Here is a 24321-nt window from a genome sequence, read left to right as displayed (position 1 = left end):
CAGTCATGTTCTGAGGTCCTGGGAGTTGGGGCTTCAAGATAGGAATTTGGGGGTGGGCGGGGTGATGGCAAATCACAGGCAATAATAGGAGTGTTCGCCAGAGATGAGAGCATTCCCTACCCAACCCATCATTGAGTTACAGAGTATATAGGGTTTTACGGGAACACCTCAAATCCTAACACCTCCCAAGGTTGGCCTACAGGTGCCATTGAGACGTTCTCCCTAGCCCTTTTCAGAGGAGGGTCGCTTCTCCAGCACAGTGTTTCTAGGCAGGGACGTACCCCACAGGACCCCTAACGTTGAATGACGTAGTGAGAGTGATTGAATTCCCTTGCAGATCCGAGGAAGTCATCTGGCAGTCTGAGTTTGCTAGTAATGTTTTTAACACCTGCTACTTCCTCCCTACCCATAGCCGTCCCCCCCCTCCCCAGCTTTTCCTAAACAAACAGAAATCAGGCCTCAGGCTCAAGAGCCTTTGGCAAGCAACAGCATCCACCCCTCACTAGATACTATTTTTGTTGTGTGTTTATTTTCATTGAATTCGTGAGGTCACCCACCATTCCATTTGTGGTGATTCTGTTTTCCGATTGAATTCAGGATGTATATTTTTTTCACCTCACATAAAGTATTTAAGCTTAAAACAAGCGAGTCCGTGGAAAGAAAAATATTAACGATCGTGCTCGTGACAGGCACATATGGAAAAATCGTGAAGGCGGTTTACAAAGGATCTTAGAAATGTGGCTTTCCCATGTAAGGGAAGAGGAAATATTGGTCTTCTAGTATTTGAGTTGTCCAGGAGGGGATACTCCTCAGGACAAGGACACTTCTAGATCCATCCTGAGCCACCACTGTCAGTATTGGGGTCAGTACATGTTTTCAGGGTCCGACGTCCCTCCTCTGAGTGCACACTTTGTCCACTGCAAGCTGGGAGGAGACAGAGCTGCTTTCTCTGTGTGTTCTCTGGAAAATACCATATCCAGGATCTAAACAGACCTCTGAGCATAGGGCGGGGCCTCCACCTCTGGGTCCTTTCCCTTTTCCTTCATCTCCAACCTTGACATCAGTAAGACCCTCATCTTGGCAAAGGAGCAGCTCATCATAGAAGTTTAGGACAGACACACATAGACAAAGCAACATTTCTGGCCTGGATCTGAAATTTCCAGGAAATTCCAGTGTACATTTGATTCATAGTTCTTTTCCAACCTTGTTCCCTCTCTTTGCCACACGTTTGTTTTACAGTGTGTGGTTTCGTTCCTCGCTTGCTTACTGGTTTTCTGATTTAGCACTAATTTGGACTCAGGTAGCTCAAAAAGGAGCTTGGTTTATGTCTGTTTGAGATGTTGTAGCTTCATAATATGTTTTATTTTCAAGACTAAGCTATTTTTCCCAATTGGGATTGGTTAAATACCGCTATTTATGTGACGGTTTTAGAAGAATTACTAATCCATGGGGGAAATGTATATTAAACAAACAGTTTACAAAACAGCATTTCTGGTAAAGTATTGCTTATTTTTTTTTTTTTTTATTTCAGAGAGAGAGAGAGAGAGAGAGAGAGCAAGCAGGGGAGAAGGCAGAGGGATAGAGAGAGAATCTTATGCATGCTCCAAGCTCCACGCAGAGCTCGATCCTACGACCCTGAGATCAACACCTGAGCTGAAATCCAGGGTCGGGTACTCAACGGACTGAGCACCCACGCTCCCCTAAAGTACTACTTTTTAAAAGCACTATATGGGGGCGCTGGGTGACTCAGCCGGTGAAGTGTCTGACCTCGGCTCAGGACGTGATGTCGAGGGTCGTGATTTAGACCCCCCACATCGGGCTGTGTGTTATCAGCACAGAGCCCACTTTAGATCCTCTGTCCCCCCCTCTCTCTCTGCCCCTCCCCTGCTAGTGCTGTCTCTCGCTCTCTGTCTCTAAAAAAATAAATATTTTTTTAAAAAAGGAGAAAAGGGTTTATTTGAAATGAAGTAAATAAAAACACTATATGTGTCTGTGTGTATATATCTCTATATATCTATATATAGATATATAGATATTATGCAAACAATTGATTCATATGTAATTGAATGTTATTAATGGTTCTTTAACCGAAGAGATTAAAAGCATTTTTAATTTTATTCTTTATATGTTTCTACACGTTTTCAATTTTCTACATTTAATTTTTATTTAGTTGAAAATTATAAAAATAGTAAATTTAAAATGGACCTCATGTGAAAACAAAACAAAACAAAACAGTTCTATTCAAATGTTTCCAAGAGGAAGTCTCTACCATCTAAAGGTGACCAGGGCTGCTGGCCAGGACTCTTCTAGAAATTTCTTTTGCTCTTTGCTGAGAAAGGTATAGAAATGCTATAGTTAGTCCTGAGCCATTTTCTACCAAGAGACATGGTCTTAGGTGAAATACAGGGTCAACAAAACAAAACAAGTTTGGCTAAAATTTGTTAGCACTAGGTTAGAGGAAATCTGTTTTTTTTTTTTTTTCCTTGAAGAAAGAAATAGTAATAACAGTAAATTAAAAAAATAATAATAGCTTTTACCACAGGATTAGTGAAACCAAAATAGCAAGTGAAAAGAGGCAGGCACCGAGATAGAGAATATCAACAACCAGGTACATTGTTTTATTTCTTATGGACCATTTATTTTGATCTCTCACATTATAAAGCTTTTTCCATGGCAATGGTTCTCAATCTCTTTAACCCCCATCATCCATCGGATCCAACATGGCTCCTACGTGTAACTAATTTTCCACCAGGCAAGCAAGAGAGCCTCATAAGGTGCAAATCAGAATGGGAAGTAATTTTACTTGGATAAAATTATTTCTAGTTGCTTCTGATATCCCCCCACTTTGATGATTACTGCTCTATAGTATTTTATTGCCTTTTATTGAATATTTAGATCCACATCACATAGGGGAAGAAAGCACTTTACAATATTCCGCTAAACATTGTGAGAATTCTCCCTTCACCCTACCTCAGTGTGCCCTAACTTTCTCCAAAACCCACGTGCTTCAGAGAAAAGTGATTTCCTCTCCAGTCCCAGAACTAGGCCTGCGTGGTGGAAGGGTAATCTCAAACACTTGCAACGGTGATTGGTTTAGGAATAGAGCCCAGGGAATTTGCTGTGGCATTCCCCCAGTCACAGAATTGTTCAGAAATGACCAACGGCCAATGTGAGCCAATGGACTTCAGCCGGCTGGAAAGAAATTTCCTTACTGTTAGCAGAAAAGCCCCCAGAAGAGACAAGTTCTTTATCTGAAAGCCATTTTGTGCTGATGTGAAGTATGAGACTATTTTAGTCTCTCTCCAGCAAAGGAAGCTGACTTTGAAAATGGAACGATTCTAGTTGAAGAGAGCACGGAGAAGGAATTCACAGGGCCTACATCTACCCCAAACCCCTGTCCTGCTTCTAAAGCACTGTTTGCAACCATTTCCTTATTCTGTAAACCAATTGGGGTAAAGTTTTCCATTTCTCACAGCTGAAAGCATCCTAACACTGATACCATGTGTATAATATTGAAGAATTCCTCAAAATATAGGTTTGTGATTCTAGTGTGAGCTTAATTTCACCTTATAGATTGGAGTGAATAGGGCAAGGGAAGCTGACTTAGTCTCTTTAACTCTCAATTTAAGTTAATTCCCTTACATAGCATCTTAAATATTAATACCAAAAGTTTCCATTAAATACAGCATAATAATATGGTTGGTTATAAGAGAGGAGGGCTTTTAGCAATCACAAAATGCCAATGATCTTGAAGCAAATCTCAATAATAGGATTTGTGCTTAAACTGTGTTTTACCTATAATGTCCTTGAGATCTAATCTTAAAATATAAGTGCTGATAAGTGATTAAGATACATTTCTTTGTGAATAATTCATGTATCAGATCATCAAGTTGAAGAATTATTACAGTGAAGAGAGATTTCAAGAATTATTTATAGTATCACAAAAATAATCCTCATGTTTTTGAAAAATGATGCCTTTTCAAATAATTCATTTCTTTACATTTATTGAAATATTTTAAAATAATAAATTAAAACTATAAAAATAAAAGCAGGGACACTTGGAAAAAAAAAAACACCTTTCCCCTCTTTGGTGAAATCATTTTATTTATTTATTTTTTTGAGAGAGAGAGACAGAGGAGGAGGGGTAGAGAGTGAGGGAGACACAGAACCCAAAACAGACTCCAGGCTCTGAGCTAGCAGCACAGAGCCGGAGGCAGGGCTCGAACCCACGAGCCGTGAGATCATGACCTGAGCCGAAGTCTGACGCTTAACGGACTGAGCCACCCAGGTGCCCCTCATTTCATATTTTGTTCTATAACTTGTGTGTATAAGAAATCAGTACCTTTAAATGTGTGGGAAGGAGAGGTAATTAAAAAGCAAACAAACAAACAACAAAAAAACCCACCAAATCCCAGGTAATCTACATGATTCTTTTCTACGTAGCTCCATTGAAAGTGCATGCTTTTGAATATTACTTAGGTGCCAAAATAATGGTGGAAACGCTGTGTTCCATTTTGATGGGAAATCTTCTGCCCTTCAAACATGTTTATTTTGAAGTTTCTACTTTTTCTCCATGAAACTCAGCAGCATCTATGCCGTATACTATAAATTTTTTTTAATGTTTATTTCTGAGACAGAGAGAGACAGAGCATGAGTGGGGGAGGGGCAGAGAGAGAGGGGGACACAGAATACGAAGCAGGCTCCAGGCTCTGAGCTGTCAGCACAGAGCCCGACACGGGGCTCGAACCCACAAACTGTGAGATCATGACCCCAGCGGAAGCCGGACACTCAACCGACTGAGCCACCCAGGCGCCCCCATGCTGTACGTTATAGAGGCACAGGCACTTTGCCAACCATCCCCCCATTATTATGTTTAATTTGCTAGATTCCTACATTCCTGCACATCATAATCGCATGTGGCCGCAGAGGCTAGCTGAATATTGAAATTGATTGAAATTGATTTCCACTTTGCTGACACAAGAAAGTGGGAAAAAGAAATAGTGACACTGAAAGAGAGTTCTTAAATTAAGGGAAAATGTATTAAATTAACTCCATTTTTTTTGTTTGAGTGTGGAGGTTCATATTTCACATTTTAAAATGGAAAGCAGTCTCCGATGAGGTCCAAAGAGCGAATCTGAGCCTATTTGGGGGTTCTGTTTCCAAAAATATAGAATATTTTAACACATGAAGACTTTCTTTAGGGGGTAGCACTTGTGAACAAAATATCTCAATAAGTGAAATTTTAACCAAAATAAATAACATACCTGGAAACGTTATTATCTTTGAATATAGCCAATGTGAATTTGAGAGGAGTGGGAGAAAAAAATGTATAGAATCATTTTGTCTTACTATCAGTATCAGATTGAAGTATGTAGTTTGTTTTAAATGGATTCTGTCAAAATGATAACATTAGGGCACCCATACTCATGAGAACCAAGCTGGGTAGGGCGAAAGCTAATTGATCTAGGCAGAAACGCTTCAAGGAAAGGACAAGAAGAAAAAGAAACCTAACCGTGTGTGTAAGATGAGCTCTCCCTAGGCACTAGTCTCAGAAGTGGTTAAGTTAACTATTTGGATAGGATGATAACTGGGTTCGTTGCAATGTGTTTGTTATACCATTTGGTGCTTTTCAAATGGAAAGAAAGTGGAATATCTGATCACTTTTCCTGAAACTTGAAAGCTTACTTTAATTTAAAAAAAAAAATCACCAGTGAATTTGACAGAATGTAGATATATGATAAATTTATTCAATCCCCCTGATTGAGTTCAGCAGTATATTTTCCAAGTGAGACAGCAGTGTGAACTTGGATATTTGAAATTTAAAGAAACCCCTGGGAATCTGATGGTGCCTTATGGTTCTGTTTTGGCGCAATTAAGACATAGGAGAAAGTCCTTGAAAACTTTTGATCTCTACATTTAAAAAATTGAGGTTTAAGAGTTTGACAAAAGTGGAAAGCCGCTGGCTAGATACAAAAAAATAATGTAGCATTTTCTTTTGAAGAAATGAATATTGCAAGAAAATGTTTAACATTTTTATACATTCATGGTAGAGGACATTAGTCAAATATATCACACAAGCCTAGGTTTAGAGCCCATCTACTGGCTAAAATCCATCATAGTGTTGCCCATTTGTGCAACAAATATTCATTGAATGCCTATATTGTGTGCCAAGCACTGTTCTAGACCCTGGGGATAGGGAGCGAAACAAACAAGGTCCCGGTCTTGTGGAACTTAATTAATAGATTGTACTTCATTGGCACTTGTGCTCTTGACAAAATGAGTTGTTAATTTCAACAAGGATTTGGGATGCAATGTATCAAAATAGTATTAACATTCCCAACAAGAAAATAATAACGAACAAGTAATCCATTGTCTTTTTATCCTTAACCTGCTGAATAGACATCATTTTGGTGTGTTCCTATTCCTTGACGGAGATAACAGAACCTGGTTTGTCAGTCCACACTGCCTGGATGGTAGACAAAACTATAATATCCCATGCCTTGGTTTAATACAAATGTTATTTAGGTAAGAATTATTAGAGACAGCTGACAAACACATACTTTTGAAAACATATTTGGAAGATACTCCTCTTTGTATCTGTGAGCATCAGTTTCAATTCTGCAAAAGTCTGTAAAAGTCTATGGGGCGCCTGGGTGGCTCAGTCAGTTGAGTGTCTGACTCTTGGTTTTGGCTCAGTTCATGATCTTGCCGTTTGTGAGTTCAAGCCCTACGTCAGTCTCCGTGCTGGTAGCCTGGAGCCTGCTTGGGATTCTCTCTCTCTCCCTCTCTCTCTCTCTCTCTCTCTCTCTCTCTCTTTCTCTGCCCCTCCCCTGTTCTATCTCTGTCTCTCTCAAATAAATAAAAACTTTAAAAAGTTCTTTAAATTCTGTAAACGTCTAGATTTTTAATTATTTCTCTTTGTTATTTTAAGTATCCCTCTCTCTCCCTAATAAAGCAATCATCTTTGTTTATCAGACTTCTGTGGTACTGCTAATTAGAACACTAATGAAACATACAAGTCCAATATTTTATTTCTCTTTTTTTCCTTCAATTTTTCCTCTTTTTCTTCTTGACACTAATATAATAATCATATTTCTCTAAATTAACCTACCCACTCTCATCCCTGACATCCTTACAAAATCATCTGTTTATCTTAACCTTCAAGTTTTTCCCAAAGTATCACTGTAGATTGTTCTTTTCTCCTCTAGCCCAAGAAATCACTTCTCATTTTGTTAGAAAGCTTGTGAAATCAAATAGACTGCAAAGTGTTTCTTAATGCATCACAGAATGACTAGTGCAATCTGAGCAAGACAGTTTCGTAGCTACATTTCTTAATCTGCATCGAATTACGAATTCACCTTTGTCCTCCATGTATCTAAGTCTCATCTCTAATACTGTCTATCACTTGGTGCAGATACAGTTCTAACATCATTGTAAATTTCACTTTACTTATTTAACAAGAATTTATGGAGCGTCTGCTACGAATTCACTCAAGACACTCTGCTAGGCACCAGGAGTATGGTAATGAATAAATTAAACGTGTTCTCCAATCTACTGGAATTTGCTATCTTGATTTTTGGGAGATTCCATACTTCCGGCTAACGCTAGGATAATCCAGTCAATGTTGACATTGCAGATTTTTAGCCAAAAGTTAAAAAAAAAAATCACCGCAATCAACTCTTACCTTATAATCAACTCTTGTCTGGGACATGAATCATTTTATGATGAAAAACCAGTTCACGTTTGTAACAATTTATAGAGTACACTAACATTCTGTTATCACACTCAATGAACCCAAGAGGACCTCACAACTGAACATCCAACCATTTAAATCTGGAGGAATTAGAATGTCCAAGTCAGCCTTCCTAAGAACTCGATTCGCCGTATTGAAATAACAATGACTTCAACGTATAATTAGGAAAATAAATTTAATCTTCTCCAAACCCTGGGAGCACTATGTGGAAGTAAGACATTCCTTCCCCTTAGATATTATCTTTCTCCCTTTCACCCCTGAGAATAGTGAAGTAGATGTGGCTGAAGAATGCAAGTGATGAGCTTTTCAAAAAAATCCAACCAGTGATCCCTCAGCTGGAGAGCGGGGTCGATATTGATGGGGCGCGTGGGGACGTTAAAGGCTGATGACGTAGTACAAACAAATTTCCTTGAAGTATTAAAGTTTTTTTCTTTTAAAGTCATGCAAAAGGTCTTTTGTGTCCATATAGCTTCATGTTTTAATTTCTTAACCATTGGCTAACATGGTTGCTTTACGATAGGGCATACAAGTTGGTATAATCCTGTTTCCTGCCACAGCTCCATTGGCTCCTATGTGTATCCCAGTTTGAAATCGCTGGAGTAGCTTAACACAAGCTGTCAAAAGAACTGATCTTTCACAATTATCCAGTTTCAAGTTATCCAACTTCATGTTTTCTCCTGTGCTCAATTTTAATGAAATACCTGCTTTTCTCTCCACATGGTTGCTGGGAAGCTCAGAAGGGTTGATAGGATTTGATTATTATTACAATTACTACTTTTATTATTATTAAATTACTGTTTTGTTCAACAGTCTGAACTCGGGTCTGGGTCAAGGTACAAAGATGAAACGGTTCCATTTTTCTCCAGTTCCTCCTTCCAACTGTGCTCCGTTAAGTCTCCTTCTCCCACCCCTTAACGACAGCTTGATTATACCTTTCTGATCACTTCCAGCTATAAAAATATTAGTTCAGACCAATTTAACCCTTTTTATATATTTATTTATTTTTATTTTATTTTATTTTATTTTATTTTATTTTATTTTATTTTATTTTGAGAGAGAGTGGGGGGGGGGGCGGGAGAAGCAGAGGGGAGAGAGAGAGAGAGAGAGAGAGAGAGAGACAGATTCCCAAGTAGACTCCATGCTCAGCACAGGGCCTAATGCAGGGCTCAGTTCCGTGAGCCTGAGATCATGACCTGAGCCAAAATCAGAAGTTGGAAGCTCAACCAAGTGAGCCACCCAGGCATCCCCAATTTAACCCATTTTATTTATTTATTACTTTAAAAAAATGTATTTTCAAGTTAGCTAACATACAGTGTGCTCTTGGCTTCAGGAGTAGATTCCTGTGATTCATCACTTACATACAACACCCAGGGCTCCTCCCAACAAGTGCCCTCAATGCCCATCATCCATTTTTCCCACCCGCTCATCCCCACCCCCATCAACTCTGAATTTGTTCTCTGTCTATAAGAGTCTCCTTTGGTTTGCCTTCCTCTCTGTTTGTATCTCATTTTTTCTTCCCTTCCCATATGGTCATCTGTTAAGTTTCTCGAATTCCACATATGAGAGAAACCATATGATATATGTCTTTCTCTGACTGACTTATTTCACTTAGCATAATGCCTCCAGTTCCATCCATGTTGCTGTAATTTTTTTCAAGTTTATTTTTATTTATTTTGAGAGACAGAGAGAACAAGCGGGCGAGGGGCAGAGAGAGAGGGAGAGAGAGAATCCCAAGCAGGCTCCTCACTGTCAGTGCAGAGCCCGATGTGGGGCTTGACCTCACAAACCAGTGAGATCAAGACCTGAGCCAAAGTCAGGAGTCAGACCCTTAACTGACTGAGCCACCCAGGTTCCCCTTAACCCATTTAAAAAAGTTAACTCACATCTGTTTGAATTCTCATCTCCTCCCATTTTCCCTGTTCAGCAAAGTTTCCACCTATGGGATTTGAATGGGGAGAGAAGTGGGATCCACTTTTTCACCTCTCTCCTCCCTTTCTTTTGAGATCCTTACGCCTCCAAAGAGTTGGGATCCAAGATGGAGACTGGCTGCAAATATCCCTAACTTAGCGGCTGCAGGTGTGGTTCTGTCTTGTCCGTTGCTCTTTCTCCGTTCAAGACCTGTCAGTCTCTGCTGCCGTGTGAGAGGCTCCCAGCTAACTGCTGCTTCTCCTGGGACTTAGGTGCGAATCCTTTCTAGAGGCAATGTTGGTCAAGGTGGTGTGGGGAGCTTCCCAAAACACTGCGTCGTGCTCTGGAAGACCTGCCTTAACTCAGCCATTTTTGATTCCTCCTGCTCAACTGCTTCTGGAAACAGATCAGTTCCCCTCTTGGAGTCTATGCCTCAGCTTCTCAAGGTTGCAGTCTCCTTACCTGGTGGCCTGGCCTCTTGGACGCCAGAATGGCTCGGCAGAAATGACCTTCTGCCATATTCTTTTCATCTATGGGGATCTCATGCATTTTGGCCACAACGAAACATGATGTCGGCTGCTAATGCTAATCTTTCTCTCTCTCTGACACACCCACGTGCACACATACACACGTAGCCTCTCTCTCTCCCACTCCTTCCTACTTAACTACTCGAGTAGCAACAGTGAGCTGCTGACGAGAAAGACCATCCATGTCTGTGGGAAGTTCCTTTTGACTTACTCCTCGTTACTCGGTCTGGGCTGAGGAGGGGGGCACGTTCGCTCTCCCCAATGGGAAGACCCTCAGGCCTGTCACTGGCCACACCTCAGCCCATCATGTTTGAGCACAGCGTTAGGTGACTGCTCAACTGATGGTCATGCTGAGCCAGTGTGGTCACCTCCTCCAAAGGCCAGGAGAGGCGTCTGGGCCTCTGTTGTCCCAGGTGCTCTTCAGAACAAAGGAGGCACGACACCTCTTCGTCATCCTGTGAGTCATGGGTGACGACTCCAAGGCAACAAAGTCCCCATTCGACACCCCGTTACCTGCTACACTTGCTGGGTAGAGTCTCTTTGGAAGTGTTCACGTTCTGGCAAATGAAAAGTTCTGGGCTGGCGGCAAAAACACATACAGTAACTTGGGAAGGACAGTTTTGTGATTTATGCAGCTGCCAAGGGATATCGGCTCCGTTAGACCACTCGTGAAATGACATGACTAAGCTTGCTTAGCTGCTGGCTGTGGGGGCCGCTTGGGCTAGCGCTCAGGGATGTGGGTGAGAAGTTGAGAGAGCCTTCTGTCTCCCTGAATCCAGGCCATATGTTTAGAGCTTTTTTTTTGTCTGAATCCACAGGGTGGGGGGCAGGGATGTTGGGCAATTATTGTCTGTTGTAATTTCTGGTGGTTGATGGTGACTATAAGGCAGAGAGGCAGCAAATAGTTTTATACCCTTCAGATGCACTTGTAACATCGGCATTAAATAGAACTCCTGTGCCAGAGATATTTTATAGTACGGAAGACTGGGTTTACGGTTTAGCGGGGTCAGACTTCTGTGGGCCAAAACACCCAGAAGCCTGGGGAATCTCTCCTCCGGACAGCTGAGTAGGCCCACACCAGTTCTTCCTCTACTATTGGCTTCCGTGTTTCAAAAGGAAGCTTTTTCGAGGAGGGAGAAATTGACACCCATCAGAGATTACATAACAGGTGAGTCAAAGTCCCCCAGGGTCACATAGTGTCTCTCAATGACACAGGGTCACAGTGGTGGGGGTTTCATCCCAGCACATACCATCTGTTGTGTCCTTTACTTCCTCGGATGAAGTCCCCTCAAAGTTGGCTGCCTCTGGAAAGCGCGCGCTCTACTGATGGCCTCGTCTTTTCAAAGCAAACCTGAGCAGCACCGTCTGTTGGCCTGCAGCCCTTTCCCACAGTTCCAGAAGGGTCTCTATGGAGTAGGACGTGGTCTCCCACTCTCTGCTGTCTACCCTGCCTCCGGGAGAGAGCCACTGTGACAAACACCATGACTGGGTGCCTCAAAGCTCATCCCAGCCCAAAAGTAACCCCATGAAGCTTACTCCACAAAGGAGGGAGAGCAAGAAATGTGGGTTTTCTTCAGACTCTTCAATTCTACTTCAAGCTTCCCTGGCCAGGCAGGAGTTCAATCTCAGTCATCATGGGGGCTCCCACTGCACACACAAAATGTGGTGCAAAGGTGCTGGGGTTCTTACCCAGGGCAAATTTTGGCGGGGTGGGGGGCTGTTTGCAAGGTTTTGCTCTTCTGGGTCACTGATAAGCTAACCATCATCCAAGACTTCATGGCCTCTTCTAGTGACTTTGCTGATTTATTCTGTGTCAAATTAGGGGCATAAGATGGGGCGCCTGGGTGGCTGTCGGTTGAGTGTCCAACTTCAGCTCAGGTCATGATCTTGCTCGTGGTTTTGAACCCTGCATCAGGCTCTGTGCTGCCAGCTCAGACCTGGAGCCTGCTTCGGATTCTGTATCTCCCTCCCTCTCTGCCCCTCCCCTGCTCGTGCTCTGTCTCTCTCTCTAAAAAATAAATAAACATTAAAAAAAAATAGGGGCATAAAAACTTGTGCCAACTATGACAAACGGAGGTCTACAGTCTCTGTTCCCTGGGGATCCATCAGCTCTAGTCCCTGTCGCTAATCCCTTCCTGAAAGTTCCGTCAAGGGTTGGAATGCGGGTCCCCACCACACTGTCCTTCACCCCTCTCCTTCCCACTTTAGGATAATCTCTTCTCTTTCCTTTCTACTATCCTTTCTCTGCCCTTCAGGGATGCCTATTAGAACCACCTTCCGGAATGTAGGTCAGAGGTAACTAAAGTGTGGCTGGAAAAAGTTTTGGTTGGCTTGTATCGTGTTGTTATGGGTTTTTTTGGGGGGAGGGGGGTTATGTCTTTAATTTTAATGAGAATATATTTATAGCATCTGAGGATACCAAAGCATGTGAGGTCCACCACACTGTGTATATCCAAGGGCCGCCATTTGTTGTTTTGGTTTTTAACTGAAATTAGTAACCAGCATTTAAAAATCAAATGCGTGCACATTAAAATCTATAATTCTAGCTTCTCAAGGAATTTTGGAAAATCTGGCTTTTGCTGCATGGCAATAACCAGCTGGGGAGAGAAGGGCTGTCCCTTTAGACAACCACAGTGCTCTGCTTCTGTCCTGGTGCAGCCCAGCATTCGTCACTAGTTAATAGCACCGCCTGACCTGAAGGAGTGTTGGACTTTGGAACTCTCCTGGTCTTTCACAAGAGCCAGGGAGACAAACATTCTTTTTTGGGGGGGTGGGGCAGATATCACCCTTAGAACCCTTAGAACATAAATATAGGCCAAGGTGAGGGGATATAAAAAAAAATATGGTTGTCTTTGTAGAACCAAAAAAGAAACAAATGACAAAGTAAGACCAGAATACATTATCCGTCCACGTGAACAATAAAAATGGCTACCACATTCAGAGATTTCATTATGGCCCAAGTTCTTCACAGAAACAATGCCAATTAATCCTCAAAAATACACCCTGTCTCACGGAGGGGAAAACTGAGGCTCAGAAGAAAGTGACTTGGCCAAGTCACAAAGCTAATAACATGGTGGAAACTTGGAACGCTGGTATGCATGGGTCTTCCCTCTGGGGCTCCCCTGCCTCTCTTATCGTGGGTGTTAGTGGGCCTTCTTCAGGGGAGTAAGGACACCTGAATTCATCGCTAAGTTTAATGATATTAGAGGCTGAGTTGGAAGGGAAGTCATCTTGACACTGAGTACCAGTTAGTACCTCCACTCTCACTCCCTCTGCCAGAAGGAAACTATTTTCTAAGACTCTCTGGAGGGTCAGGGTCTGGCCCCATGCTCTTTCAAATAGTACTTACTCAATAAGTGTGTTCACGTTGTTACTCCTGTTAGCTTGTCTGGAATTGTACTAAGTGCATGTGTGTGTGAGCGCGTGTGTGTAGGGTGACAAGGGGAAAAGACAAGGGAAAGGACTGAGGAAGGGGAACATAGATCCTGATCCCTCCTGTCTTGGGCCAGAAATCTTGCTGAAAAGGTAAAAACTATAGAGGCATATTATAAGGAGAGTGTTTTTCCAAAATGTAAAATAGCTCCAGAAAAAGACCTAACATGAGCCAAAATACTTTGCTTTCTTGGGGTTTGTTTTTTTGATAGAAATTCATAGAAAGAGAAAGCTACCTAATACGATAAGCTTTTAGGTTGACAATTTGAATTTGCATGTTTATAATGAATCTCACATTGTCGACTAGACAACATTTTTCTATCCTATTAGCATTTACCTAAGTAAATTTAAGCTGACATAGGGTTTATGCCAGAACTGAAGTTACCACTGTTGAATATCACATATGAAAAAATTAGATGATAGAATAACAGATGAAGAGGCTATCGCTGCGGATTCGCATTATAATTTCATTTCTGGATGGGATATATGGGGAATTTTCTGTCGTTAGTTTTGTACAGTATGTAAAAAGAGAACCTGCTACGTCAATGACTTCAGAAGCTCTGATGACATGATTTTGAGAGTAATCGTGTTGTTCAGGGGAGGGGGAAAGTCCAGTTAAAGGGAACTATATGAAAATTGTACTATGTGAAAAAGTTTCTGAGTTAATTTTAATGATTTGTCAGATTTTTCTTTTCTGATTTGAGATTATTCTCTGGCATCCAGTGATGGCTTACAATGTAGCTTTTCAGCCCTGCTGGATGGAGATCCTAAAACAAAAACAACGAGGCCATGTTGATGGCAATTCCTAGTTCTCTACAGCTGCTAACTTAAGGTCTGTTATTGCTCATATCAAAAGATGATAACCAAACGGCCTTTAATACATTTAGGTCCTGAACTAAGAAATTATGTATACTACTATTGTAGAGCTGAAACGGGGGCTCAGAGAGGTGAAGGGACTTGTCTAAGGTCACCTAGCAGGTAAGTCGTAGAAGTAGGTCCCAGATTCTGATTTCCAGGAGTATTCTCTCCTTTGGAGACACTAGTTTCATTGCTTTGGCTTCCTTTTGTCTAAGGCTTAAACTAAAGAGTGTTTTACACCATAATAAGCTTGTATTTTGCTTGCTGTTGTTGATCTGTTTGCTGATCTTTGAGTGTTGTCGGTGTAGACATATTTATTAGACTGCTCCATAGAGGGTGTGTAAAATAATGACATTTGTATTGTATCCACAAAATTGAGACTGTGGCAAACTCCGCAGGATACATGACCAACTGATTTAATAAAGAGTTTCAAGGGAAAAAAAAAAAGTTGGGAGCGACCTATCCATTAAATGAGGCAAAAGATAGGTCAACCAAGTACATTGTGTTTTGGAACCTCTTTGGATCCTGATTTGAAGAAAACCACTGGAAAACAATTATTAGACAATCAGGGAAATATCAACGGTGTATACTTAAGGGTTTTAGAGAATTATTTTTATTTTATTTTTTTAGGTAAAATAATGCAATTAAGTAAGATTTTAAGAATCTTAAAAGATCTTACTCTTTCCCAGGTAGATATCGAAGGAGATGACTTGATACAATATTAGGGGCTTCCTGCAAGTTAACAGAGCAGATGAAGATTGGTCTTTAAATGATAATTGTTGAAGCTGGGTTCTGGGTACTTAATGGTTTACTATATTATGGTATCTACTTTGGATTCTGTATGTACATCTTACACAAAACAATGCATTGTTCAGTGATGAACCCAAAGTAGATGATTTGGTTTTATATTGCATAATGTCTCATTTCAAGGAGCTCTGAAAGGAACGGAAAAGGGTCTTAGAAGTCGTCTAGCCCGATCTCCACATCCTTCTCCTTTCCTTTTGGGCACAAATGGGGGTGGGGTGGGGATTGTTTTTTCCTCCTTGTTCTCTCCCTCTACCCCGCCCGAGGTCCATTTTCAAGGTAGATAACCCCCAAAAGATTTCTCATCTTTCCTAAAATAAAGCCCGAAGATTGGGAGGAATGCCTTCTTTAATTGGGGTCTTGATTGTTCTAATTAGTTACTCGGTTGTCGGGGGAGCCCGAAGAACCTATACTTTTAATTCCCCTACCCACGTGACAGTGTTTTTGTTTCTAAAGCACAGGAAATTCTCGGAGAGTTTACGTCACCTCCAGCAGTTACAGTAATTACCGTATTGACGCGACTTGTTTCCAAAACGTGAACACTCGCGGTGCGGCGCGAGTCCTACTTAAGAGATTTTTTTCAGTCCAGACTTAAGTCTGAATTTCGTCTAGTAGATGATGTGAGATTCATTAGATCACTCTGTGATCTAATTTTTAAGCAGTAGTGACACCGGGGATCGGAACGGAGCTGGTTTTGTGTGTGCGTGTGCGTGTTTTCAGTGTCTATTGCTGGATTTCCCAGGTGTGTCTGGAGGGGAAAAGCAGAGACTACACCACACTGCCACTCCACGCAGGGGCACTGCAGGCAGCGTTTGCTGCAGTAGTGCGCCTGCGCAGTCGGTCCCCGCCAACTCGCCCGCCTTCCCCCATCCGGCTAGCAGGGGGCGCTGTGAGGTGATGGCCTAGTCTTTCCCCAGGGCTCTGGAACGTAGCATAAAAGGGCAGGAGGCGAAGCGGGCTGAGGGGCGTTCTATCCTCGACTGCCCTGGTCTCTATCACCCTTTGTCCTCCAGCTTTCGCCCTCCCTGCACTGGGCCTGCGGGCCTGGTTGCTAGGCGGAAGCGGGGCGCGGCGGCTGCCGCTGCGGCTGCCCGGGCGTTTGAAAAGCGGCCACACAGGCGGCAAAAGGTCCTCCGGTGGCGGGTTCGCTTCTCCCTGCAGACAGTTCGGGGGACCGAGCGGCCTTTGCCTTTCCGTGAAGTCGGGGCAGGGCTAGGGTCGGGCTGGCGGTCCGGGGCAGGGGAGCCGGGCGCGCTGCAGGCGGTGGCGGGCCCGGGCCGAGGAGCGGGGTCTCGGCGTCGGGGGCCGCGGGCGGGCGGTGGGAGCCCCGGAGGGAGCCCTCCTCCTGGTGGTCGCGGGCCTCCAGCATCTCACCCGGGTCCCTCTTCCCCCAAGCAGACCCCGCCTGTGGGCCGCCCACCGCGACCATGGTCTCCAAGTCCGACCAACTGCTCATCGTCGTATCCATCCTAGAAGGTGAGCGGCCAAGGGGCTTGCATTTGCACCTGCAGCCTCCTTACTTAACCGAGTGGCGTGCGACTGAGACTTTGTTAACCTTACGAACCCTGTCATCTTTACTTTTGCAGTCCCGCAAGACTTGTTCAAAGTTGTACTTCCTGAGGCCTGTTAGGCGATTGATTTAGAAACCTCTCAAGGGAGCGTGAGAGCTATTAGGGATAGGTGATATTTAGCGTGAATAGCCGGAGCCCCAGAGAACGTAGGAAAAACGATTTCCTTCAGAAGCAGCACGTCGATGACTTTTACTCTTGAGCTAAGGTGCCTGGAAAGCACGTTCTGTTCAGCGGCCTCCCCGTGATCCCATTTGTGAGAGCTTTGCTTTCGACTCGAATCCCTATTTCCTGCAGTCTGAAGTGTTACCGGGGCCATTCCCTTTACTAAGTCTTGATAGGGGACTTAGGAGGAGTAGTTGTCAAGACGGTCTGTTATATACGTTCCTAGAAGTTTGGTGTGTTGAAGGAGTGACCTTTGTTTATTGCAGGCTCATGGAGTGTCACGCACTGTGCTGGGAATGTAGGGGTAAAACAGCCCGGGTCCTAAAACCTGTAGCCTGGAGAATGTGTATAGTTCATCAGGGTGTGGGAGAAGGAAAGACCAGCTCTGGGGAAAATGTCCCGGAGGAGGTGACATTTATTTGGGTCCTAAAGGATGAGTAGGAATGTGTCAGGGGAAAAGGGGAAGGGTGGGCTTTCCAGGCAAAGGGAAGAGGAAAGAACCCTTAAGGTGTGGAAAGGCCAGGCACATTCTGCCCTTGCTTAAATTCAGTGGGGTTGGAGAGAAGCTGCAGGCAAGTGGAGGGAGTAGGAATTGCTAGGTAAGTTGAAGATGGGTTTTGAGGGGCACCTGGGTGGCTTGGTCGGTTAAGCGACCGACTTCGGCTCAGGTCATGATCTCACGCTCCGCGAGTTCGAGCCCCGCGTCGGGCTCTGTGCTGACAGCTCAGAGCCTGGAGCCTGTTTCAGATTCTGTGTCTCCCTCTCTCTCTGCCCCTCCCCTGTTCATGCTCTGTCTCTCTCTGTCTCAAAAATAAATAAACGTTAAAAAAAAAAAAGATGGGTTTTGAATAATCTGATCACAGCAGTCCTCTTGAGTTGGGCCTGAGGAATGGCTGCCTTCCGCCCCCCTCCCCCACCACTGGAGATATTTTGTGGAGGCCTGGTACTATTTGGGGGGGTGGGTGGTAAGAGGGAATGAGTGGTAATGGCTTTTGGCACAGAAAACTTACCAGAACCCCTAAATTGTTGGGGCAGCATTTTTAGCTGTTCTCTTACCGATTGTATAAAGAAATCCCCTTGTAATTGGTCAACAAAAGCTTCTGGACTTGGTACTTGCTCCCTCCTATGAGGAAACCCAAATAAAAGGCATGTTCTTTCCCTTCAGGGATGTAGGATTCTGTCTTCTTCAGAAGATCAAATTCACAGGCAGGACACAGTATGTTGGAGTGCAGTATAATATTAAAAATATGGGATGTGGGCTGTAAACATCGGTTTTGGGGGTGGGTGGGGATGATGGCTTCAGGGCTTTGAGTAGTTAGGTAATGATGGGAGGAAGTCCTTGCTGGCCATTAGATCAACCCAGGCCAGGGGTGCCTGGGTAGCTCAGTCCATTAACTGCCTGCCTCTTGCTTTCTGCTCAGCTCATGATCTCTCATTTCATGAGTTCAAACCACGTCTGGGGCTCCGCGCTGACAGTGCGGAGCCTGCTTGGAATTCTCTCTCCCTCTCCCTCTGCTTCTCTTCTCGCTCACAATACATAAATAAACTTAAGAAAAACGGAAAATAAAAAACAAACCCCAGGCCAATGATGGAGTAATTTTGGTGGATGGAATGATGAAGAGGTCCCGCAAGATGACCAGGGTCAAGGGAGGTGAACATTGAGGAATATTCTGGTCAAATAAGCTTGTGTAGCTGGAGTGAGCAGGCCTTGGAGGATTTTGAAAGCCAAGGAGTTCAATGTTCTAAAAAATAGGGAGGCAGCCTATACTTCTAAGTAGGAGAGCATTATCTGCAAGTTTTGTATCGGTGTGCAGAGAAGAGAACCTCGATTCAGGGCTGTCGGTTAGGTGTTGCCCTAAACATACCTAAAACCGGACCATGGACCTCCGTGCAAACTGTCTCCTTTTGTGTTTGTGTTTCCATTCATCATAACTGTGTTGTTGCCTCAAGCCCAGAACCTGGGACTCTTCATCTTCCTGGTTCCTTCTCCATCCCCTTCTTCCAGATGGTCACCAAGCTTTGTTGCTAAAATCATGCGAGGTGCTTCATGGAAACTTTTAAATGAGGAAGTTTCCACTGTGAGTGCCCTGCTTTGAGCCCCTCATGATGCGCTTGATCTCTTGTAGTAATCTTTTCAGTGGTCTGTTTCATAAATTTTTTTCCCCCCTTTCCAGAGAATGTCTATTGTTCACATTACCATCTAGGGGTAATCTTTCTGAAATACGAATTTAATTGTCTTAAAAATCCTAAAGTTTCCTAAAGGATAAGGTCTGTACTTTCTAGAACAGCATTCGTGGCCCTTCACTGTATGCCTCTTGCCTGCCTTTTCAGCCTCTTCTTCTCTCTTGCCATCTGTCCCTACGTCCCCATCTCTTCAGTTATTTTGAGCTACGTGCAGTTTCTTGACTACACTTCTAGAAATGCCCATTATCCAAAAGAAAATGATGAGATTTCTACCGTGAGCCAAATTTGGGCTATGTGCCGGAATCCATGGATGAAAAAGACAAGGTTTCTGTTCTCAAGGTATTGTCTTTGGAGTGAGGGAGGCAGCCCTTCGTTCCAGTACGTATCCTCTGTTCTCAGGCTAACTGGATGGTATGGTTACGATGGTGTGACTGAGAATACAGGCTTTTTGACAGACATGAAATGCATTTGGGGAACCCCATGATCTTTTAGAGCAGCTTAAAATGATGTCCAGAGAGAGGCCCCTGTAAGTGCTAGTTGGGAGACCCCTGCTAAGACACTTGTACTAAGAATCCCAAATGGGGAGTTTGAAGCGAGAGCTTCAGGTTGAAAGTCAGAGGATTGCAATCAAGAATCTCTCTGACCCCTTTACTTCCTACTGAGAAGAGTGTAGCAGGGTGAGTAGCAGCTGGGATGTATTTATTTAATATCGGTCAAAACGTGTTGAGACACGTGTCTCAACACCATGCCCTGCGCCAGACCTACAAACAGGTTGACTGTGAGATTCTTCCCTAGTTTTTAGCTTCCTGTTGGCACTGTTTTCAGTTTGCTTCTTTCCACTAGACCCTCAATTCCTTGAGGCGATGTACTCTGTTTTACTCTTGTTTGTACCCCATCGTTTGACATAGAGAATACCTGACTCTGATAATGCCTTTAGTAAACGGTGAAAGAAGGGGGTCAGGCAGTACCAGAGAAAAGTGATAGGTAGACAGAATATTTTTAAAATGATTGACAACATCGTCCTTGAGATTTGAATGAATCAATACGTGTGTCTGTTTTTCTTGGGCTAATTTGCTGAACGTTCCTAACTGTGTTAATAGGAAAATTATGATGCATGTTGGTTGGCTTTTGCTTATTGGGTTATTTCCCAGCTCTCCAGAAGACTTGACTGTTCCATTTTAACTTCTGATACAGTAATATCTAAAATTAGTGGAATCACATTTTTCTTCTAAACGTCGCTGAGATCGTTGCTGCTCAAAGTGTGAATCAAGGACAGTAGCATTGACATCATGTGGGGGTTTGTTAGAAATGTGCCTCTCAGAGGGCACCTGGGTGGCTGAGTCAGTTGGGCTTCTGACTTCAGCCCAGGTCCTGCTCTCATGGTCTGTGAGTTCGAGCCCCAAATCGGGCTCTGTGCTGACAGCTTGGAGTCTGGAGCCTGCTTCCGATTCTGTGTCTTCCTCTCTGCCCCTCCCCCACTCACACTGTGTCTCTCAAAAATGAATAAATGTTTTAAAAAAAAGCCTCTCAGCCTCGACTAGTGAACCATAATCTACATTTTAGCAGAGTCCCCAGGTGATTCATGTGCACGTTAATGTTTTGGAATCACTAATTTACAAATTGTAGCTTTCAGTTTGATTCTTATGAATCATGAATTTGTACGTGAGAGTACACATTAGTATGTAGTTAGTGGACTATATAAGTCAGCAACTCCTAATGTGTATTTTTAAAAAGTGCTAAAAGATCATAGTTGATTTTTGTACAGTTCTGATTAACCTGTATAGTCTTTTTTTCCAGGTCGTCATTTCCCCAAGCGTCCAAAACATATGCTTATAGTAGAAGCAAAGTTTGATGGAGAACAGTTGGCTACTGACCCTGTGAACCACACCGACCAGCCAGAATTTGCTACTGAGTTAGCCTGGGAGATCGACAGGAAAGCACTCCATCAGCACAGGTGACTGTTGTTTTCCATTTGTTTTGCTCTAGTTTTTAGGCTGCTAGAGATGAATAAATCTCTATCTTTCTAGATTATAGTAACAATGATAATACTTGTTTAGTGGTTTTCTCACGTGCTAGGAAGTTTTCAAAGTACTTTGCAATAGTAATTCATTTGAACATCAAGACAATCCTATGAAGTGGGTGTTAGGATTTCCCCCAATTACAGATGAAAAAACTGAGGCCTAAGAAGGTAAGTAACCTGTTACAAGGCAGTCAGCTGGATAATGGTAGAGCCCAGCCATTTGAGTTCTAGAGGCTAAGTTTTTAACCATTACACGTAGCTTTTTTTTTTTTCCCTGATGTCTGAGAGGATACTCTAGACGTGCTGTAATGATAGCTACCCAATATTAAACATGGATTGGAATTCACTGTAATTTCTATTACTTCATTTATCATAACTTTATCTGGCTTGCTAAGGATATGTAGAGATATGTGTATAGTAATTACGTAAGGGTCTCTAATAAATTTTATACTTAATTTTAGCCCTTTAAACACTTCATATCAGTACATAAAACAGGCTTAAAGCTACAGCCTCTTATTTATTTCATGAACTCAGATGATTCGAAACAGGCAAGAGTGTGGCTACTTCTGTTTTAAAAAGGATTGGAAAAACATTTTTTTTCTGAAAAGCACAGAATCACTTCATTCATTGGTGTGTCTTAGGACTAAAGGAAATAAAATTATGAAGTTAAAAAGTGAATGTAAGGAGAAATTTATTTTCTTATGTGGCCAAATCGGTCCATGGATTTGTTTGGGGGATTTGCAAGGGCATTAAATTCTTAGAAGATCAAAATTTTGTGTTCAGTGACTTCTGGAATATCTGCACAGAGTCCTGATAGGAGGTATTAGTGCCCGCAGTGTTCACAGTTGTGTTAATGCCAAGTGGTACCACTCTGCGTGTTGGAGGCTGAGAAAAGAACACAGATAAATTGCATGTATATGAATGACTGTATGCCAAGTGCAAGTTTTATAGTCTTTCCATTAGGTAACAGTGATGGTCGAATCTAATGAGCTTATGTATGAGCCAGTATAGAGGTTTCAGACTCTCAAGAACCCCTGCTGTACCAGCCAAGGTCATGCTTACAGAACATTGTTGTGTATTACAATGAATTATTACTTTCAATAGTCTGTGATTTTATGGTATTTAATTCTGAAGTTGATTTCATCATTTTAGTGACAAAAAGAGCTTTAAGCACATATGTGTATTGGTAGTTTTATGTGTGTATGACAGTGTAAGGATAATTTAAAATCAATCTTGAAGATTCATGTTCAATTTTAATTTATTAACTTTTAAAGAGTTCTGTATGGCAGAGAAGCTTGAAAAGCACTGACCTACAGCATAGCTCCTCAGATGAGAGAGACCAAGATTTTTGATGTGGTTGTAGGATTACTTGGTGTAAAGATAAATAGGCATGATGAATAGTTCATGTCAGTTGAAGTTTTGCAGAAAATAGAGATTATCCGAAAGAATTATAGTTGTCTTGCTAGTAGCAGGCAGCTTTTCAAAACTAGCAGAACATCAGCTCAATATTAAGCAGAAGCTAGTTCGTCTATAACATAAACTGTTACGTTACAGGCTGCAACGCACGCCTATCAAACTGCAGTGTTTTGCCTTGGATCCCGTATCTTCAGCCAAGGAAACTATAGGCTACATTGTGCTAGACTTGAGGACTGCTCAAGAAACAAAGCAGGTATTGCCCTTTTGATGTGTTGTTACCGGTGACGTTAGGTGCGACTTTTTCGTAGATAACCCATTGATGGAAAGAACCTGTGGTACCAGACCTGAAAGGGCGAGGGTCTGAGCCGGTGTGGCGACTCTGAGGTTTCACTTTAGGAATTTGATTTAGAAAGTCCCAATATTTTGGTCATTTCTTTGACCTAGAACGACCTTTCTCAAAGAAAATTCTCTCTGAGCTCAGACGTTCGGCCACATTGCTGTGACCTGGAGCTCAGCATGTTCAGCTGCCAAGCTTTGCTTTCAGAGGTAGTGCTTTTGCCGCGTGCCCTGCTCTGGTGAACGGCACCCCTCTTCCAGGTACGCAGGCCAGACGGCCTCCATTTCCGGCCTCCGTAGCCATCCTTTTCCAGTTGGTTTCAGGCCTGCGGCGACCCCTTCCTGATCCAGCTCCTGTTGTACATTTTCGCCGTTGCGATCCCAGCCTAAGGCACCGTCCTTTCTTAACCTTGGCTGTGCTAGTAGCCTTCTGATTCCTTCCCCTGCTTCCCATTCCTTCCGTGTGTAGCAGTCAGAACACATGAGCTCAGTGAAATACACTTATGGGACATAAACAGCAGCCTTGCCAGGAGCACACACATAAGGAAGGAAAAATAATTCAGGGTCTCGATTCCTACGTCAGTGCTTTTTGTTACTGAAAATGTTTCTTTTCTCTTTTAAAATATCTACCAATCTTTTTTTTTTTCCTTCAAGTTTATATATTTATATTGAGAGAGAGAGAGTGTGTGAGGGAGAGAGAGAATCCCAGCAGTCTCTGTGCTCATCACCAGACCTGAAATCAACAGATGCCTAACCAGCTGAGTCACCCACGCACGCCTTTTCTCACCTTTTTTTATGTTACTGACTTTGGAAATACTTTGAATGGTTCATAATAACTTTGTTTTGTCACTTAAAACAAAAACAAACAAACTTACTTTTGAAGTCTTTGATTCTTGATTTGAATCCTAAATTAGGATTCTCTGAAGAAAAATTGATCTCTTAGCAACATGTTCGCTACTCATAGCCACGGTATTTACAAAGGAGCCAGTTAGCTTAGCCCACATTTGGAATCCTTCAAAAGAAATGGGAATTTAAAAAGTTCTCTGAAAGGGAATCTGTTTCTCCTCCCTCCTTGAGTACTCCTCACCTCTCTGTCCCTAGGTTCTGAAGAGGTTTTCTTTCTGAAGTCTTAGCCCCTCAACCAGGAGCCACGATCATGCCCCTGATGTATCTCTTCCCTAGCTTTGCTACAACCTGCACAGGATCCTTTTGCGGTTGCTTTGGTTACACAGAAGGTAATCCTTTTAGGAGGAGGATAGCTGTAAATGCACGTGGCATTCCTTTCTGCCCCTGTCCCACCTGCCCTGTCTGGTCCTGTAGGACGCTTTTGTCATTACATTTGCTTCTTAT

The 24321-nt window shown here is 42.9% G+C and overlaps 1 protein-coding gene and 1 long non-coding RNA gene across 9 annotated transcripts in view; both read left to right on the top strand.

The window, feature by feature from the left end:
- Positions 1 to 16275: 16275 nt before the first annotated feature.
- CEP120 (centrosomal protein 120) overlaps positions 16276 to 24321 on the top strand; it is a 79691-nt gene continuing 71645 nt past the window's right edge. For 6 of the 8 annotated variants that reach the window (XR_006714494.1, XR_006714492.1, XM_045486990.1 and 3 more), the window contains exons 1-4: positions 16276 to 16410; positions 16681 to 16758; positions 20997 to 21153; positions 22774 to 22888. Coding sequence is in view for 6 of the 8 variants with exons in the window: in XM_045486990.1 (XP_045342946.1) it covers positions 16710 to 16758; positions 20997 to 21153; positions 22774 to 22888 (321 nt within the window). In the remaining 2 variants the exon portion in view is untranslated. Of the gene's footprint in view, positions 16426 to 16680; positions 16759 to 20996; positions 21154 to 22773; positions 22889 to 24321 lie in introns of all 8 variants that reach the window. The other 2 variants (XM_045486997.1, XM_045487012.1) reach the window with 2 other exon arrangements.
- LOC123602563 lies at positions 22897 to 23853 on the top strand. The gene is made up of 2 exons (XR_006714496.1): positions 22897 to 23232; positions 23626 to 23853. It is a non-coding gene; the product is annotated as an uncharacterized LOC123602563 (long non-coding RNA).

This window comes from Leopardus geoffroyi, chromosome A1 (assembly GCF_018350155.1).
Source record: "Leopardus geoffroyi isolate Oge1 chromosome A1, O.geoffroyi_Oge1_pat1.0, whole genome shotgun sequence".
Taxonomy (NCBI): Eukaryota; Metazoa; Chordata; class Mammalia; order Carnivora; family Felidae; genus Leopardus; species Leopardus geoffroyi.
Note: the sequence above shows the minus strand (reverse complement) of the source record. Positions and strands in the feature narration are given on the sequence as shown.